The following is a 21,127-nucleotide window of genomic DNA, read 5'->3' as shown; positions in this document are numbered from 1 at the left end:
AGGAACACTTGTTCACTGCTGGTGGTCATGTAAAATAGTGCAATCACTGTAGAAGAACAGTTGATTGGTGGTTCCTCAGAAAGTTAAGTATAGAATTACCATTTGACCTGGCAATCCTTCTTCTAACTGTATACCAAAAGAATTGAAAGCAGGGACTCAAGTAGCTATTTGCACACCAATGTTCATAGTGGCATTATTCACAATTGCCAAAAAATAGGAAGAAATCCAAGTGTTCATCAACCAATGAATGGATAAACAAAATGTGGTATGTACTCACAATGGAGTATTATTCAGCCATAAAAAGGAATAAAATTCTGATACATGCAACAACATGCAAGAACTGTGGAGACATCAGTTTGAGTAGCATAAGCCTGAAACTAATGGATAAATATCATATGATTTCACTGATGTGAAATAATTAGACTAAGCAAACTTACATAGTCAGAATCTAGAATAGAGGTTACCAGAATATGGGGTAGGGATAGGTAATAGGGAGTTTTTATTTGGAATGGTGGAAATGTTTTGGTAATGGATAGTGGTGGCAGTAACACAAAATTTAAATGTACAGAGTTTCCTTTTGGAAGTATGGAAATGTTTTGGCAATGGATGGTGGTGGTCGTAACACAAACTTTTGAACCTAACAGCACAGATATATGAATGTGGTTAAAGGGGAAATATTAGGTTGTATATAGGCACTAAAATAAAAATTTTTTTTAAATCCATGGAACTGCACAGCACAGTAAACCCTAAGTTAAACCATTAACTGTAGTTAATAGTGCAGTTATAAAAATGTGCTTTTATCAATTGCAACAAATGTACCACAACAATGTAAGGATAATAGAGTGGTATATGGGAATCCTGTATTTTATGCATGATTGTGCTGTAAACCCACTACTTCTCTAATTTAAAAAATTAATTTTTAAAAAGGGTACATATATGATACAATTGCATTTAAATAAAATTCAAGTTCACCCAAAACTAATATATGGGAAGCGGACTGGATAGGCCCAATGGATAGGGCGTCCGCCTACCACATGGGAGGTCCTCGGTTCAAACTCCGGGTCTCCTTGACCTGTGTGGAACTGGCCCATGCGCAGTGCTGATGCACCCAAAGGAGTGCCCTGCCACGCAGGGGTGTCCCCAGCGTAGGGGAGCCCCACATGCAAGGAGTGCACCCCATAGGGAGAGCCACCCAGCACAAAAGAAAGTGCAGCCTGCCCAGGAATGGCACCGCACACACGGGGAGCTGACACAAGAGGATGACGCAACAAGAAACATGGATTCCGAGTGCCGCTGATAGGGATGGAAGCGGTCACCGAGGAACGCACAGCGAATGGACACAGAGAGCAGACAACTGGGGGGTGGGGAGGGGAGAGAAATAAAATAAAAAATAAATCTTTAAAAAAAACACTAATACATAGTTTTGAGCAAGTATACGTAGGGAAGTTAGTATTGACTCAGAAGAAGGATAAAGACTTCCAGGGTGCTGGAAAAGTTCCATCATGATCTTGATGGTGGTTACATGGGTATATACACAGATAAAATACAAGCTTTACACCTTAAGATTTGTGCCCTTCTCAATAAAAATTTTAAGAACAAGTAAAATTAATAACCTCTTATAAAAATTACTAATCAGAGAAGGAAAAGGCCAGAAACAATGTGGGAGAGAATATTTTCCACACATATAACCCATAACAGGCTCCTACAAATCATTAAGGAAGAGGCAGACAACCCAAAAGAACAATAAGAAGACATGAATAAGCATTTTCCCAAGAAAAAATAATTAAATGGCTAATAAACATTTGTAAAGTTGTTCTACCTCATTAGTATTCAAGAAAATGCAAATTAAAAGTACAAGATACAGAATTCTTTACTCCCAACAGATAGCTAAAATTATATTGACTAGTATTAGCAAGTGTTGGCAATGATGCAGATCAATGAGAACTCACATAAATTTCCAATGGGAGGATGAATTGTCAAAATAACCCTGAAAAGCAGTTATCACTTTAGCTACTGAAGTGGAAAATAAGTACACCCTGTGCCCCAGCAATTCTACAACTAGGTCTTTACCAAACATAAATGCCAACACATGTACAAGAAGAAACTTGAACAAGAATGTTCATACCAGCATGATCTATAATAGCTCCAAAGCAGAAACCCAAATGCTCAACAGGAAAATGGATAAATCGTGTATAATCATATAATAGAGTATTATACAGTAATGAAAATGAAAAGCTATACCTACATGAAACATGACTCTTGCATAAATAATTGAGTGAAAAAAAGCTAGACATGAAAGAATACAAAATATATGATTTATATACAGTTCAAATACACACAAAACACAAGTACAGGATTAGAAATTATGATAGTAGTTAATTCTGAGAAGGCCATAGAAGGTGATTAAAAGGAAGCAAGTCTTCTGGAGTGTCGAAAAATATTAATTCTATTTCTTGACATTGGGCAGTGGTTACAGAGGTGAACTCTATGATAATTCACTGAAACATATATTTTTGTTCTCTGCACTTTCTCTATATGTTTTTCAATAAAACAAAAGTTTATGCCAAAAGTCAAACCAAGCCAAATCAAATCACAAAATATATGTGGCTATAGTTATTCCATTCCTAATTTAGAGAGCTATTTTTTTTCCCCTCAGCAAAAGCAATGAGTTAGAATTTTGATTCTTAAGGATTTGTCATGAAAATGTCTTACTCTCACACCTTTTAGGTACAAAAATACTAGCTTTCACAAAATTACATGGTTAATTTACATTAATATCTCCAAACTCCATTTTTTTTTTTTTTTTTTTTTTGCTTTTATAAAGTAAATTTATTTGGGATAAAAGCCTACAGTTCCAAGGTCATGAAAAGTACAACTCGAGGCACCATTAAGAGGTACTTTCTCACCAAAGTCAGCTGCCATGTGTTGAAGGAAGATGGTGGACAATCTATGCCTGGCCTTTGCCTTCCCCTCCGGGCTTCTCCCTCATGCTCATCTCCTCTCACTTTTTTCCTGATTTCTGCTGCAAGTTGACTTAGGGCTGTCTCTTTCCTGGCCTCCTGTGTCAGTCAGTCTTGGCTAGTTTGCACTCTTCCCAGTTTCAGCTGTTAGTTATCAGGCAAATGACTTATCTCTCCCCAGAGCCTCAGTTGTTTGAGACTTTCTGTCACATGGCAGGATCAAAATGGCAGAGGTCTCTCTTCCTGGAATATCACTTGTCCCTTAGGACTTCTGTCCTTGCAGGTCAGCTGTGGGCAAAACTGGAATCTTTTCTCGCACATGGTATTTCCTTTTTTTCCTTTCTCTGTCCATTTGTGTGAGTCCATTTATATCAGACCCACCCAGCAAGGGGGTGGGGACTCAACCTGAGTCACACCTTACTGATGTAGTCCTATAAAAAGCCCTACAGTGGGAGCAGATGTGGCTCAAGCAATTGGGTGCCCTTGTCCCACATGGGAGATCCCAGGTTTAGGTTCCTGGTGTTTCCTAAAGAAGATGAGCAGACAACAAGCAGACAGATGAGGGAGACTTCTCAGGTGAGGGGGTGGGATAAAAAGAAATAAAAATATAGTTTTTGAAAGCCCTATCGCAATCTTAACAGGTAATCCAATCAAAGACCCCTCATCTGAATTTAATGCAATCAAAGGGTATCACACCCAGAGGAAGAGATTTAGAAACATAATCTTTCCCTTTTTGGGGTTTATAAAATAAACTCAAAATGCCACACACACACACTCCTCCTTGTGTTAGTCAGCCAAGGGGTACTGATGCAAAACACTAGAAATGGGTTTGTTTTGTTTTGTTTTTTAAAGATTTATTTTTTATTTATTTCTTCCCTCCCTAGCCCCCCCCCCCCCCCCCAGTTGTCTGCTGTCTGTCCCTTCGCCGTGCATTCTTCTGTGACCGCTTCCATCCCCAGCAGCGGCACCTGGAATCTGTCTCTTTCCGCTGCGCAATTCCGCTGTGTCAGCTCTCTGTGTGTGTGGCACCATTCTTGGGTAGGCTGCACTTTTCCCTCGCCCTGGGCGGCTCTCTCCATGGGGTGCACTCCCCGCGCGTGGGGCTCCCCCATGAGGGGGACACCCCCGCACGGCACGGCACCCCCTGCGCGCATCAGCACTGCACATGGGCCAGCCCCACACGGGTCAAGGAGCAAACTCCATTTTTTATCATGTAAAGCCCAAGAAAAATAATCAATTCCTGTTGGATGAACTCTAAATTCCTCAACCTACATTAAAAGCCTTCCATTAACTGGCTCCACCTGACCAGTAGAAAACCATCTACCACTAAGGGGCAACTCAAATTCTCCATTCCTACCAGCTTGGCTCCTAACCAATCCTTACTCAAACTGCTATCCAATTGTGATTATCTTTTTCTAATTCCCCAAAATCTAAATTTTAAATCACCTTCAAGAATCTATTCCAGTCCCACCTCCTCCCTAAAGCCTAAATAATTGAGTGCATACACAATGCTATTTTTAAAATATTTTTTTAGTTTGCATTATCTCTTCCCATACATCTTAAGACTTATTTTTTCTAGTGCATCAAATATAGGGCCTAGTTCTTTTAGGAATATGGTAAAAGCCTGATAAATCTCTGATGTCTGCATGTGGGTATATGGGAAGCAAGAGAATGAAGGGGTAACAAAAACGCCAACTATTCTTCCATCGTCCCTAAGAGTATAAGTATTCTGAAGGCTTCCAGTGTCCAGACAGAAGTTTAGCAGTCTTGGACCTGGTTATTTTCTTTATATACAAGTGTATTAAGCACTGACATGCAAAATTATGGGGCAAAGACAGAATACAACCAGTAAAAAAAGCAATATTTGGCCTATAATAGAAGCTTAAATGACCAGATACATAGAATACTTTAATGAATCCCACTAAATTTCAGAAAGATTTTATTATATTTCTATTTTTTTAAAGATTTATTTATTTATTTCTCTCCCCTTCCCCCCCGCCCCAGTTGTCTGTTCTCTGTGTCTATTTGCTGCATCTTCTTCTTTGTCTGCTTCTGTTGTTGTCAGCAGCACGGGAATATGTGTTTCTTTTTGTTGCGTCATCTTGTTGTGTCAGCTCTCCGTGTGTGCGGTCTATTCTTGGCCAGGCTGCACTTTCTTTTGCGCTGGGCGGCTCTCCTTACAGGGTGCACTCCTTGCACGTGGGGCTCCCCCACGTGGGGGACACTCCTGCGTGGCACGGCACTCCTTGCACGGCACTCCTTGCGCGCATTAGCACTGCGCATGGGCCAGTTCCACACGGGTCAAGGAGGCCTGGGGTTTGAACCATGGACCTCCCATGTGGTAGACGGACGCCCTAACCACTTGAACAAGTCCACTTCCCTTCAGAAAGATTTTAATCATACTTTTGAGCAAATATCAATAAATCCTTTAAATGATGTTAAAGAAAGTCTTGTTCAATATTTTGGGATTCCTAATACCCCATCTGGTAAGACAGTGCTTTTAAAATAAATAAACAAGAATGTACCGAAAAACACCACAATTTCATGATTTGCTATAATTTCTAAGGGATATAAAACAATCTGATGCAATATGGCAAATTAGTACATGGTATCTGAAACAAAGAACATTTTGAAAATGTAAGAATTAAGTTTATTTATAGTATTACCAAAACTAATCATTGGCTTACTGAAATACAACTTCTTCAATTGTAGTATCATTAAATGAAACCATGTTTACATTAGCATCCCAAAAGACTGTGTTCAGCATGTGTCATAACTTCAAAAGTCCTTAATGAAACCAATAATTGGCTATGTATAAGCAGAACATCCAATTACCAAGCTAGCAGTCCCTGAAAGGGACATTAGAGTGCTTTGCGTTTGTTGAAAAAGTATGTCATTGAAATGTTAAGTTAAAAATTCAGAAAAATTTCAACATACGTGAGCTTTATGGTAAGGGCTGGTGTCTTTGATTCCTGGAAAATATCTACGCCTTTTCAAAATGGTCTGAACAAACCCATTTCTTTGACAATTCTTCAATGTCTCTTTCATGAAATGATTAATTCCTACAAAGAAGATACAGAACTTTTTACATACAACCGAGCTCCATCCTTAATCTCATTCACTGGTTTCAATGTAGTAAAATATACCAAATCTTACCATGATTACTTAATGCTAATATCACATCTTCATAACTATGTATACAAAATTTCATTCTTTTTTTTTTGTATATTTAGAGAGAGAGAAAAAAAGAAACTTTTAACCAAAATGAAACAAAACATGAAAAATAATTTCAGAACATAGCAGAACATATGTTTTTTTACTCCAGAATCTTAACAAAGCCATACTAACTTCCACAGATTTCTGTTCTTTGTAATATTCCTTGATTACTCTTTGAGTTTATCATTTCCAGGTTTAAAAGATCCCAATGGCCCCTTGTTACCATCTATGCTACAATCCAAGTAGGACCTTTCTGAAATTAATGCATGAGTTAAAAATAAACATTTCAAAAAAAAAAAAAAATAGACATTTCATTTGGAAAAAATCTGACTCTCTACTTAAAATTCAGAAAGATAATGTACAGTGTAGTATTCAAAACATTCATATTCCCTAGACCAGTATACATTCTTGGCAACCGAGATCCAATATTATGACTTATGGATCGCCAGGATGAATTCTCTGTTCCAGGTGAGGCAATCTCTTCACTGTTCATTCTTGTCTCTGCAAACACAAGGTTCTCCTTTCCTGAAACATTCTTTCTCTTTACCTTTAAAATACAATCAGGAAGAGATCCTGTGCGGATCTATAGTTATATATTTAATTTCTGCTTTCTCAAGCTCTGCTCATCAAATGTAATAAATAACATATTGCTCCAGCTGGGACTCCTAAGCATTTGAGGCTTTCTGTTGTGTGGTCAATACAGCTTAGACGCTTGGGGAGATGGTGGGTGGAAGAAGGGAATACCCTGCTAAGTGAAGCTGTTGGGGATATTTGACCACTAGCACAAGAATTTCAGAAAGCAGTCAGCCTCTCATCTTTTTTCCTTCAATGAAGAAAACCGCTGGGTAAAGAGCAAAGAAAATGGTGAGAGTTAAAAGACTGCACCTCTACAAATTCTCTTATCTGACTCTTGTAGAAGGCCTTCCAAATGTCAGAGATTATAGGTGCTATTTTAAAAAAGGAAAAACGAAAATCAACTCTAAAGAGGTATAATTTACACACAACAAAAGGAATCCACTTCAAATGAAAAATTTGGTGAATTTTAATACAAGTATACACATGTATAGCCACTACTACAAGATATGAAACATTTTCATCACCCCCAAAAGTTCCCTTATGCCCCTTTATAGCCCGTTCCTCCCATTATCAGCCTAAGATACCCACTGATCTGCTTTATGACATTGTAGTTTATGAAATTACTTCAATTTTGTAAAATTGAATTATACTGTATGTATCCATTTGTGTCTTTTTTTTTTGCTGAGAAAAACACGATTCCATTAATATAATAGTATCAGTATTTGATTTCTTTTTGTTGAAAATTAATAGTCCATTGTAGATATACCAAAATTTGTTTATCCATTCCCTATTTGGATATTATGAATAAATCTCCTATAACATTCATGTACAAGTCTTTCTATGGATATTTGTTTTCATTTTTCTTGGACAAATACCTGATAGACTGTAGAGTCATATGGTTAAAAATATGTTTAAAATTATACGGAAGAGACATACTGTTTTCCAAAGTGGTTGTACCACTTTACCATCATAGAAGCAATGTAAAATTTTAGCCATTCTAGTGTGTTTGTAGTGGCCCTTTGTGGTTTTAACTTGCTTTTCTCTCATGACTAATGATAACATTTACAGTGGCTATCCATGTTTCCTTTGTGAAATGAAAGTTCAAGTCTTTGACCTTCATTTTATTGGACTGTATGCCTTCTTAGTATGGAGCTGTAAGAGTACTTTATATATTCTGGAAGCAAGTTAGATAATCGGTACTACAAATACTTTCTCCCAGTCTGTGGCTTGCCTTTACATTTTCTTAATGATGTCTTTTATCAGTTTATCTTTTATGGTTAATTCAGTGTTAAAGATTCCTAAGAAATCTTTGCTTAAAGTCATAAAGCTTTTTTATCCTACTTTCTTCTGGAAGACTCATAGTTACAGTTTTTTATTTTATACCTATGCTCCACATGAAGTTAATTTTTGTATATAGTGTGAGATAAAAGTTCAGGTTCATTTTTTTTCATACCTATATATAATTTTTCTAGCACCATTTGTTGAAAAAGACCATCCTTTCTCTATTGAATTACCTTGGCAACTTTGGTGAAAATCAATTCACCATATATGTGTATTTATCATTCTATTTCTGAACATTCTCTTGCATTTCATTTTTCTCTATGTCTACTCTTATGTCTATCTTTCTTATTATAGTTAAATAAGTTTTGAAATTAAGAGTATAAGTCCTCAACTTTGTACTTATTTCCCAGAATTAATTTAGCTATTACAGGTCATTTTGATTTCCATATAAATTTTAGAATCAGCTTGTCAAATTCTACACAGAATTTCAATTTCCATTACATTAAATCTATAAAACAATCTGGGTGAAAGTAACATCTTAACCATATTGTGTCTTCTAAAACATTAGCATGGTATATGCAATGTTTGTTTATGTATTATTAAATTTTTCTCAGAATTTAGATTTTTCAATATCTAAAGCTTCCATATACTTTGTTAAATTTATCCCAAGTATTTCATTATTTTTTATGTGATTACAACTGGTATATGTTTTTTTTTACTATTTCATAAACTTTTTGTTGCTAATATACAAAAATATAATTGATTTTGACATATTGACCTTGTATGGTAAGACCTTATTAAATTTAGTTTCATGTTCTAGTAGTTGTTTTTGTGGAATCCATATAATTTTCTATGTATAAGATCGTGTCATGTGTGAATAAACATAGGTTTCTTCTTCCTTTCAAATCTATACATTTATAATTTTTCTTCTAGTAGTGCACTGGTTAGTACCAATGTGGCATGGGGTGGGAATGACTACAAAGGGGTATAAAAGAACTTTATGAGATGATGGAAATGTCTGTATCTTAATTGTGGCATTGATTACATGACTGTATGTATTTGTCTAAATTCATTTTATTTTATTGTATGTAAATTACATCTCAATAAACTGCCAAAAGAAGAGATAATTTAAGTCGAAATTATCAAACTGCTCTGTAACATCAATTGCTCTCTCACAGTTACAGGTATATTTATTTTTCTTTTTTTAAAGATTTATTTTATTTATTTATCCCCTCTACCCCCACCCGCCACTTGCTTGCTGTCTGCTCTCTGCATCCATTTGCTGTGCATTCTTCTGTGTCTGCATGTCTCCCTTTGTTATATCATCTTGCTGCACCAACTCTCCGCAGATGTGGGCCGTCAGGCCAGCTTGCCTTCACTTGGGTTTACTTCCCAGGGTCTCCCATATGGTAGACAAGAGCCCAATTGATTGAGCCACATCTGCTTCCCAGTATATTTACTTTTACAAACTAAGATTATCTAAGCCCAAAACATACACAATTCCCAGATTTTACTCAGAAACTCACAATGACACAGTAGCATTTTTATCAACGGCCTTTTGTTATTCCATCTCTGTCCTTACTTTTATCAAAAAAGCACATCTTAGTAAAAAGTCACAATAAGGGTTAAGTTATTTACCTTCAATGATGCCTGAAGAAAATATTCTGATTAATAAAAAATCTAATAGAAAATTCTATAATATAGATTTTTTAAAATTATATGAAAAGATGGTTGAGAAGATATCAGGTATTCAAAGTTTCTTTACCTGTGTATCTGGATTTGAAGGAGTCAATATAACAAGCAGCCTCATTTTCTGTAATGCCCATTTGCTCTCCTAGAGTTTTAGCTCCCATTCCATAAATGATTCCATAGCAGATCTGTGAAAAGGAATCATCACATTCAGTAAGTAAAGATCATAACTGCTTAAAATACAGTTATTAAAGACTTCAGAAAGACTGAAACTTTGGTAAACATTTCAAAGTGAGCAAAAAATGATTAGATTTGTTGGTTTAGAAACAAACTAAGATTATCTAGCCCTTCATCACTATCCCTCAAAGATGTCCCAGAAAAGGACCATGGTATTACAGCTGTCCATTTTTGGGTAGTGTCTGTATATCATGCAGAATCATCTGTAAACGAAGCCTGAAACTTCTCTTTCACAGTGAACTCATCATAGGGAACTCCCCATGAGACCACAGGTGTGGCATGGGAGAGGGAAGGTAATGTAGCAGGAGGAAGGCCACTTGCTCATGTAACTCACTGGTGCCTTCAGAGCCTGCTCAAGCCTAAGCTTGTATTTTACCACTGCCATTCAATGAAGGAGGGCTGCTTTGCAGACCCAAGTTTATGGGATGGCTGGTCAGACAACACACTGTTCATGAAGGGCAGCCCAGGTAACATGGTAACTTGGTTCCCAAAGTTAAATGTTCAGTCTCTATTAAGGCCCAGTATTTAGCCAAAAGCTATTTCGCAAAGGACTCTAGTTATCCACAAAAAATGGCAGGGCTTTGCTCCAAAATCCTGAGTCTATGCTGTAACTCTCCTATAGAGGCCTGCCAAAGACTCCAAACAGGATCTCTGTCTGCCACTGACATCTTACCATGAGTAGATTGCACAGACTGCAGTCTGAACCTGTTGCAGAGTCTCCCCTTGTTCTAAGCCCCTCAAAACTAGCAGCTTTTGGGTCACTTAATAAATGGGTGAGAGTAGCATACCCAAATGAAGAATAAGTTGCCTTCAAAATCCAAAGAGGACAACTAGGCGCTGTGCCTCTTTTTTGTTTGTAGAAGGGGCTGGACGCAGCAACTTATCCTTCACCTTACAAGGCATATATCAACATGTAACATACTACTGAATCTCATGAAATTCCACTAAGGTAGAAGGACCCTGAATACTTGTTGGATATATTTCCCCAACCTCTGACATACAAATGTCTTACCAATAAGTCTAGAATAGTTGCTAATTCTTGGTTACTTGGTCCAATCAGTATAATGTCATTATGTAATGGGTCAGTGTGATGTCTTGTGGAAGGGCAAGATGATAAAGGACCTGAGGACTAGATTATGACTTACGGCTGGAGAGTTGATATACTCCTTAGGTAAGAGAGTGGAAGTATATTGCTGTTCATATAGCTGAGAGAAAATTCTTTCTGGTGGTTTTTACTAAAAATTATTTTTAAAAAGTCATTTATTTGCCAAACCAATGCATATTAGGTATCAGGAGAAGTGTTAATTTGCTCAAATATGATACCACATCTAGAATAGCAGCTTCAGTTGGACCCACCACTTGGTTTAGTTTACAATAACTGTCATTCTCCAACATTGATCTATTTTTCTGCACAGGCCAAACAGGAGAGTTAAATGGGATGTGGAGGGAATCACCATCCCTGTATCCTTCAAGTTCTTGAATCTCTGCAGTTCCTCCAGAAACGTGGCATTGCTTTTGGTTTACTATTTTGCTCTGTACAGATAGTTCCAGTGGCTTCCACCTGGCCTTCCCTACCATAATAGCTCTCTCTCCACAGGTCAGGAAATCAATACAGAGATTCTCCCACTTGTTGAGTACATCTATTCTAATTATACATTCTGGAACTGGGGTAGTTAGCACAGAATGGATTCAGGAGCACACTGGACCCACTATGAGACAGACCAAAGCTGAAATTTTTTGATTGAACACCTGACTTCCATAAGCCCTTACTCTGATAGGTAGACCACAGTGACGTTTTTGGTCTCATGGAATTAGCATTAGCTCAGAGCCAATGTCCAATTATCCCTGAAATGTCTGATCATTTCCTTTTCCCTAATGCACAGTCACCCTGTTAAAAGGTCCCTCTGTGGGAAAGATTAACAGGATAAATTTTTGACAGTGTTGTACAGTGCTTCCTCAAGGTGACACAGCCCCCCCTTCATTCAAGGGGTTTTAGGTCTATAAACTGTCTCAAGTATGGGAATTGATTGAGGAGCTGTAACTCTGTTTTTGTGATTCAAATTAGACTTTTATTGCTATGCCTAGAACTCTTCTGCTTATACAGAGAAAGATGAAGTAAGAATTTAGTAGACTGCCCCTCTATTTCACTTTTAGGTGCTCAAAGATCAATTAGTCATTATGACAGGACTTTGTGAGTCAGACTACTCTGATGACTGCCTTATGGAGCCACACCCACCTGTATTTTGGTAATTAAGTGCCACTACTGGTTTCTGTCAACCTGGAATCCGATCATCCCCATTGCATTTGAGGATCCCAGTTCAGTGACAAAGTTCTCACATTATTATCTGACCTAGAGAGAACAGTAACCATAGAGTTCTTCAGGGATGATGGCACTCCTCTCACAAATTTATTCCCTACAGTCATGGTATAACGTGTGCCCTCTTTACTATCTTGGGATGGATGAGCAGATCCTGTATGATAAATCTACTCTAACATTCCAATCTCTCAAAGCCTTTGTAAACATTCTTCTACATTATACCTGAGCAGTTCTAGCATTTCAACTTCATTTAGTGTAGGTCACCTTTTGGTCCATGTTCAGCCAATCAACTGAACACCCTATTGGAGCCCTTTCTATCCCCTTGAGCCAGAGAGTGAATCCAGATTTTCTGCTTAGTAGGCCCATATCAATAAATTCAGCCTGCTACAATTTTAGGTTCCTTCTACCATTATCCCACAACTTTATATCCATTCTCATATTCTGTCTGTGTTAACTGGAAAAATCATGCAGTTCTTATGGAATATACTACACCTCATGGGTCATACTTTGTACCTCATCTTTCAGGCCTGTTTGAACTTCAGTGTAATTCTAGGTCTGGAAGTAAAGAGGGATGTAGGAGTGGATCGTGACAGGAAATTAGCAGTGCCCTGCAAGTCAACCACCTCAGAGGATGCTATTACATTATCATCTGACTAAAAGGGTTTATACCTTCAAATGGAGGTATAAGGAAGGTTTCCTCCTGGGAGGTAATTGTAAGTTTATCAGACAAAGCAGAACTAATCTCAGACAGAGGTAGGATTAGTGATTCCTCAGGGAAAGCTATTATAGGCTTATCAGACAAAGAAAATCCAGAAGAATTTGGAGCTCAATGATCAGCCACAGGTTCCTATTACAATTTTCAGGACCCCATTCCTTCTCAATTAAAGCAGTCACTGGGGCAGAACAGTCTATTGAACAGATGGTGCTGGGAGAACGGATATCCACATCCAAAAGAAAGAAAGAGGACCCGTAGCTCATACCTTATACAAAAATTAAATAAAAATGGATCAAAGACCTAAATATAAAAGCAAGAATCATAAGCTCCTAGAAGAAAATTTGGGAATACATCCACTAGGTGGTACATTCTTTTTTTTTTCTCCTTCCTCCCTTCTTCCCTCCCTCCCTTCCTTCCTTCATTTATTTTTTCCCATAACTCCTAAACACATTTTTGTAAATTGTATTTTTTTGAAGATATATATATCACATAAAAAAGGTTACACTAAAAAATAAAAGAGGTTCCCATATACCCGCCATGCCCCCAGCCCACTCCTCCCACACCGACAACTTCCCCCATCATTGCAGCACACTCATCACACTCAGTGAACACATTTTGGGGCACTGCTGCACTACACTGATAATAGTTTACCCTGTGGTTCACACTTTCCCCCAGTATATTCAGTGGGTTATGGCAGGATGTATAGAATCCAGCATCTGACCCTGCAATATCATTTAGGACAACCCAAAATCCCAACAATGCCCCCACATCACATCTCTTCTTTCCTCTCCCTGCCCTCAGCAACTACTGTGGCCATTTTCTCCACCTCGATTCTAAAATTTCTTTTATTATTTGTCACAATAGTTTTATAGTAGAATATCAGTAAGTCCACTCTAGTCCATATTTTATTCCTCCATTCTGTGGACCCTGGGATGGTGATGTCCTCTCCACCTCTACATCAAGAAGGGGCATAGATTGGTGGTACTTTCTTAAATCTTATACCAAAAGCATGAGCAATGAAAGAAAACATGGATAAACAGGACTTCTCAAACTTAAAAACTTCTGTGACTCAAAGGATTTCATCAAGAATGTGAAAAGGAAGCTCACTCAATGGGAGAAAATATTTGAAAACCACATATCCAATAAGTGTTTGATTTCCATTCTATGCAAACAGATCATACAACTCAACAATAAAAGAGCAAGCAATCCAACTTAAAAAGGGCAAAAGACTTAAATAAACATATCTCAAAAGAGGAAATACAAATGGCAAAAAAGCACATGAAAAACTGTTCAATATTACTAGCTATTAGGGAAATGCAAATCCAAACAATGAGCTATATCATCTCACACTGCATAGAATAGCCATTATTTTTAAAAAAACAGAAAACAATAAGTACTGGTGAGGATGTGGAGAAATAGGAACACTGTTCACTCTTGGTGGGAAGGTAAAATGGTACAGCTTCTGTGGAAGACAGTTTGGTTGTTCCTCAGGAAGCTAAATATAGAACTGCCACATGATACAGCAATTCCTCTACTAGGAATATATCCAGAAGAACTGAAAACTGTGATACAAACAGATATCTACATATTGGTGTTCAGAGTGGCATTATTCCCAATTGCCAAAAGATGGAAACAACCCAAGTGTCCATCAACTGAGGAATGGGTAAACAAAATGTGGTATATATATATATGATGAAATACTATGCTACAGTAAGAAGAAATGAAATTGGGACACGTATGATAAAATGGATGAATTTTGAAGACATTATACTAAGTGAAGTAAGCCAGACACAAAAGGACAAATATTTCCTGGTCCTATTAATATGAACTAAATAAAAAAGAATAAACACATGGAGTTAAAACCTAGAGTACAGGTTATTTGGAGACAAGAGGAGGGCTGAGAAGGACTACTGATGCTTAATATATGTAGTAGTTTTAATTAAGTTGACTGTAAAAGTATGGAAATGGATAGAGTTGATGGTAAAACATTATAGTTAGTAGCAGCTGGTTTATAAAAGGGTATGTGGCTGGAAAGGGTAGTTAGGGATGTAAATGTCAATTGAGGGAAGTGGACTTGTCCCAGTGGATAGGGCATCCGCCTACCACATGGGAGGTTTGCAGTTCAAACCCCGGGCCTCCTTGACCCATGTGGAGCTGGCCCATGTGCAGTGCTGATGCGCACAAAGAGTGCCGTGCCACACAGGGGTGTCCTCTGCATAGGGGAGCTCCACGCACAAGGAGTGCATCCCATAAGGAAAGTGCAGCCTGCCCAGGAATGGCACTGCACACACAGAGAGCAGACACAGCAAGATGATGCAACAAAAAGAAACACAGATTCTTTTTGTGCCGCTGATAAGGATAGAAGTGGTCACAAAAGAACACACAGTGAATGGACACAGAGAGCAGACAACGGACGGGGGGGAGGAAAAAGGGGAGAGAAATAAATAAAAAATAAATCTTTAAAAAAATAAAACAATAAAATAAATGTCAATTGAAAGAAAAAGTTAGAGAATAATCTAGGGACTGAATAACACAGAGAATCCAGAGTTGGATGAAAATTGTGGTTGATTGCACAGATGCAAGGGTGTCCCTCTGTAAGCTAGAGCAGATGTATGTCACTACTGCAGGGTGGAGCATGGGAAAAATACAACTTGAATGACAAAAGGAGTGTGGTTAACAGCTTACTATTTGTAATAGTCTTGCATCAATGCCAAAGATATATTGTGTCAATAATGGGGGATTGGGGGATGGAGAAGTCTGCCAATTGTACACTATGGACCATTGTTAGTAGCAAGGGTCTGATGATATCATCTCATAACCTGTAATAAATATTCCACCACAGTGTGGTGTGTTGGTGAAGGGGTTCTGTATGGGAGTGCTACACATGTGCATGATTATTTTGTAAGTTCACAACTGCTGTAATAAAAATATATTTTAAAAATAATAGGGTGGATTGGGGGAAATATATGCCAAATGTAAGATATGAACTATTGTTAGTAGTACTATTTTGATGAAATAATATGTAACAAATGCTTCACAATAATGCAAGATGTTGGTTGTGGGTGATATATGGGATCCCTGTATGATGTTATGCATGCTTCCTTTGTAAGTTCACAACTTTTACTATACACATTGTTTACGTATATTTTTGTATGAATGCTATACTTCAATAAATTTAAAAAAATATTAAGAAAGAAAAAATAGGTAGCTATGAAACAGGAAAAATCAGAAAAAGTGTGTATGACCTATGGAAATTAAAATGTTGATTCTTGAAAGTTAAAAATTCAATAGTCAAATTAGAAGAGAAAGTTGACAAAAATCTAAAATATAGAGGAGATAAATATGAGAAGATGAGAGACACAGAATTTCACTCTTAGAGATCCAATATTTTATAACTAGAAGTTCTGTTGCAAACAGAGAGAACAAAGAAATTATCAAAGAAATAATATAAGAAAATATCCCAAAGGCTGAAGGACAAAAATATCAGTAGACATGAGGAGCTCAAATCCTATACATTCCAAAGAAATAACTGGCCCTTGACTAGCTCCTGGGACCCACAAAGCCTTGGAATATCTTGCCTGACAAGAGTGCCTTTATAACTGGGGCCCTGGCCTACCAGATAGTTTTTGCTAATAGTGGGATTTATAGTAAATGTTTGTTTTCATTTGCACTGGGCCCTGAGCCACACTGTAGCAGTTTGACCTTGAGGTGTTGACGACTGAGTAGCTAAGGTCAGTCACATGGGCATTTCATGCCTAGATGACTGATGCCAGTAAAAACGCTGGACACCAAGAGCCAGGTGAGCTTCCCTTGTTGGTAATACTTCATTTGTATTGTCACACATTATTGCTAGAACACTTAAGCACTGTCCATACAACTCCACTGGGAAAGGACGATTAGAAGCTTGCACCTGGCTTCTTCTGGACTCCAACATATGAGCCTTTTGCCTTTGTTGATTTTAATCTCTACTTACCCTTTCACTGTAATCATAAATATAACTTTTAAGTTCTGTGGGTCTTTCTAGTGAATTAGCAAACCTAAGGGTTTTCTTAGGGCCCCCCAACACACACATAAATAATGATGACCACAATAATAACTAGCACTTTTAAGTAAACATAAACTGTGTACCAGGCACTGTGACTAACCATATGGTGGTTTTTAAATGTATTTGGCTTTCCTGAGACTTAGGTTCAAGTAGACTCAGCTCTCAATTGTCTAGTTCTTTCTACTGGGTCTATGAAGGAAAATGTATTGAATACCAGGATAAAGGCTCAGATGAATGTGGTTTCAAAGATCCAAAGATGGAGAAGTCATTCTCCAACTATAAGTAATTAGGATAATTTTCTGCTTTTTAAGATTTAAAGTGTTTCTCATTTATATTAAGCATGTAAATAAAGATCACCTGCTTTGCTTGTTGCCTCAGATTGTCCCCAACAGCCTCTGGTTCAATCATCTTCCATTCTGCTGCAATGCTCCTGAAAACATCAGCTCCACTATTTAATACTTGAATGAGACGACAATCACGTGATAAATGGGCCAAGATCCTCAGTTCAAGTTGTGAGTAATCAGCAGCTAATATCAAACCACCTGAAACAGAATTAACATTAGAAAATCTAGTACAAGATATATACAAATTCTATATAATGGAGTAGGACAACAGATATTTGGCTCTAAAATAGAAATTTTGAGATCATGCATTCAAATGTTAAAACGTTGTTCTTAATGTAATATAATTCTGTTCTTAACATAGCTCTTTCCTTTTTATTTGGCTTTCATGTATATGTAATTTGTAAAGCTACCCATATATCTGCCCCATAACAACCGTGATAGCGCCTTCCTCTGTTCTCACAGCACCTGACAGATACTCTAAAGTGTTATTTCACGTCTCTCCCACCTATCACTGAGCCTTTTAGGGATGGGAGACTTAATTTTCCTTTGCATTCTACAGAAAACCTGTCACAATTCCTAGTACATAGTAGGCCTTTAATAAATGCTTATTGAATAAATTAATTAATTAATGAAGAAACTGATGTCTAAGGTATACATATTTTAAGTAGACAAGAGAGAAATGCTAGCTTTTCTTCAACAATAACTAGGATATCCAATGGAAAAAAAAACAAGTGATCGATGAATGAAGAAAAGTAAAGCGAATTAAAACAAAACATAAGCAGGGTTCAAGAAAAAGTAGGAAAGACTGATATCACAAAATGCTGTCATATTTTTAAAAAGTTACTATAAATTGAGAAGGCTAAGAACAAAATAAAAACTAGATGTTCACAGAAATAAAAACAAAGAATCTTAAACATATTAAAGAATGCACAACTTCATTCATGAGATGAATGCAAATTAAAACTACAGCAAGAAACAGTTTTTCCCATTTAAATTACAAAAATTCAGAAGTTGGACAATATTCTGTGGCAAAACCGTGGAAAAATAAACTCTCATATATTGTTAATGGGAATGTAAAATTATAAAACCCCAATAGACAGCAATTTGGTGTTATCTGTAAAAATTAAAAAGGTTTTTACTGTGACTAAGCAAATAAAACCAGATTGCTGCACTAATTATATGCATACAGACTAAACTGGCTTCTGTTTAAATTTCTTTACTGATGGAGACAATTTTCCAGGATAAAAACATTAAATGAGAAAAACAAGGCACACTAATGGTGAATAAACAATGCTAATTTTTGTTACCAGAATAAAACAAAACAAAAACAATAGAAATGCACAACACAAAGAGTGAGCCCTGAGACCAAGAGCTGCCCCTGTTGCCACCAACATGGAGACTTGGTACAGAGACCCATTTTAGTGCTCAAATGTTCCATCCTAAAGCTGAAGAAGCCACACTGGATGTACATGCCATTAGGCATGACAGTGTTTGCTCTGGTCACTTCCTCATCACTGGAGGAATAATTTACGATGTTATTGCTGAACCTCCAAGTGTTGGCTCTATGACTGATGAACATGGGCATCAGACACCAGTAGCTTTCCTAACCTACAGATTAAATGGACAATATATTATGGAAAGACTTGCATCCAGCTTCCAGTTTACAATGGGAGGTTTAGTATTCATAATCCTGGACCATCCAATGCACAAACATTCCAAAACTCAATAAATTTCTTCTTCTTTCCATTGGAATTGTCTATGTCTTATTGAGTATTTTCACGGCTAAGAGTATTTATAAGAATCAAACTGCCAGACTATCTGATGGGTTAGAGTGGCTTTTGAGAAGAAATCAATGAATACTGGATTTGTTCCTGTTAATGAAGTTTTAAAGTCTGTACCAATTCTCTAATGTGAAATGTGGGAAAAGATGAAAAGCAGCAGAGAAAGAAGCATGTAGTGAAAACACAGGAAGCTTATTACAACGTGGACTAGAATTTCTTCTTGGTAATATCAGAGGCAATCTTATGACAGTTTTTCTGCATACCAGTAATGCTGAACAGGACTTTAATTCTTTTTTTCATTTCTAGAAGAAAACATATTTTTTTACAACTCCCCTAATAGTTTTCAGAGATGAGAGTTCTGATTTTCAGAAATTATGTAAAATCTCAGATATGTATGTAAGATTGTTTCCTGAAAATTAAGATGTATGAAAGGAGCAGAAATAGTAATTTTTCTACTTAAAAAAAGGAAGAGTGAACCTAAATATAAATATGGACTATTGTCTTTTACTTAAAGATTTATTTTATTTATTTCTCTCCCCCCCACCCACCCTGGTTGTCTGTTCTCTGTGTCTATTTGCTGCGTCTTCTTTGTCGACTTCTGTTGTCAGCAGCACAGGAATCTGCGTTTCTTTTTGTTGCGTCATCTTGTGTCAGCTCTCCGTGTGTGCAGCACCATTCCTGGGCAGGCTGCACTTTCTTTCGCACTGGGCGGCTCTCCTTATGGGCGCACTCCTTGCGCATGGGGCTCCCCTACGCGGCGGACACCCCTGCATGGCAGGGCACTCCTTGCGCGCATCAGAGCACTGCGCATGGGCCAGTTCCACATGGATCAAGGAGGCCCAGGGTTTGAACCACGGACCTCGCATGTGGTAGATGAACGTCCTAACCGCTGGGCCAAGTCTGCCACCCTGGACTATTGTTAATAGTATAATTATAATAATGTTGTTTCATTAATTGAAACAAAGGTACCAAACTAATGCAAAATGTCAATAATAGGGAAAACCATGTGTTTGAGGGGCAGGTATATGGGAATTACGTACTACTGAATTATTTTTCTATAAAGTTACAACTGTTGAAAAATAATAATAAAATAATACTATGTAATCATATTTGTATATATCTGTATAAAGAAATACTGATAGTACATATAAAAAAGATATGTAATTATCTAAAAGAGCTGGGGCAAAGGGAGTTGGTAGGGCGGGGAAAGAAGCAAACATTTTTCAATATATTTTTTATATCATTTTGATTTCTGAACCATGTGAATGAATAATGGATTCAAAATTATATAAAAACTAAGTTTAAATGACCAGCATGTTCATGGCTGTTCTGTCATAAACAACCAAAAACTAGACAAAAATACGTGAAATAACTGTTTTCAGATATTGAACAACAGGCAGTGTAGGACTGCAATCACTGAGAGAAGGGAAAAAAGGAGTTGTGCCTCATAATTGCCTCTGAGATCTGAATGGAAGCACTTACTTGAATGCAGGACAGGGGGTGGGAGTTGAAACAAAGTGCTATGATCTCTCTCAGCTGTGGAAACAAAGACTGGGGTTGAGTCTACACAAGTAGTTGGAATTTGTGAGAATCTGGAGAGAAAGGAACTATGTAGGAGTACCAGAAATATGCACAGGGATCCCTTTGGATTTTGGCCAAATACTAAGCTATGCATGTGCAGGGAGAACATTCAGGGGACCAGGCAAAAAAACAAATACTGAGAAAACGACTGTCACCAAAGAAAGAACAACCATCACATAGCTGTTGGCAGAACTACTCAAATTTGCACAATGCAGGAATGTTCAAGGTCTGACCAGACTGAGTCAAGAGATTTTGTCAAACCATTTGAACCATGACTTACAAACAAGGTTTTTCTAGCCCTAGAGTAAACATAATCTACAAAGCTTTATGAGGTGCCTCAAAATGATCAAGCTGAGGTGTAAATAAAGTGTCTGCCAAAAGGAAA

General features: G+C 37.4%; 1 protein-coding gene across 1 annotated transcript in view; it reads right to left on the bottom strand.

Moving 5' to 3' along the window:
- Positions 1–21,127, bottom strand: part of POLQ (DNA polymerase theta) — a 200,253-nt gene that overhangs the window by 19,997 nt on the left and 159,129 nt on the right. Inside the window, exons 25-27 of the mRNA XM_058295752.2 lie at positions 17,394–17,578; positions 9,799–9,910; positions 5,898–6,022 (exon numbers count right to left, since the gene is read on the bottom strand). Of these exons, the coding sequence (XP_058151735.1) occupies positions 5,898–6,022; positions 9,799–9,910; positions 17,394–17,578 (422 nt within the window). The remainder of the gene's footprint in view (positions 1–5,897; positions 6,023–9,798; positions 9,911–17,393; positions 17,579–21,127) is intronic.

Source organism: Dasypus novemcinctus, chromosome 4 (genome assembly GCF_030445035.2).
Source record: "Dasypus novemcinctus isolate mDasNov1 chromosome 4, mDasNov1.1.hap2, whole genome shotgun sequence".
Lineage (NCBI taxonomy): Eukaryota > Metazoa > Chordata > Mammalia > Cingulata > Dasypodidae > Dasypus > Dasypus novemcinctus.
The sequence above is the reverse complement of the archived record's forward strand: the minus strand, read 5'-3'. Positions and strand labels throughout refer to the sequence as shown.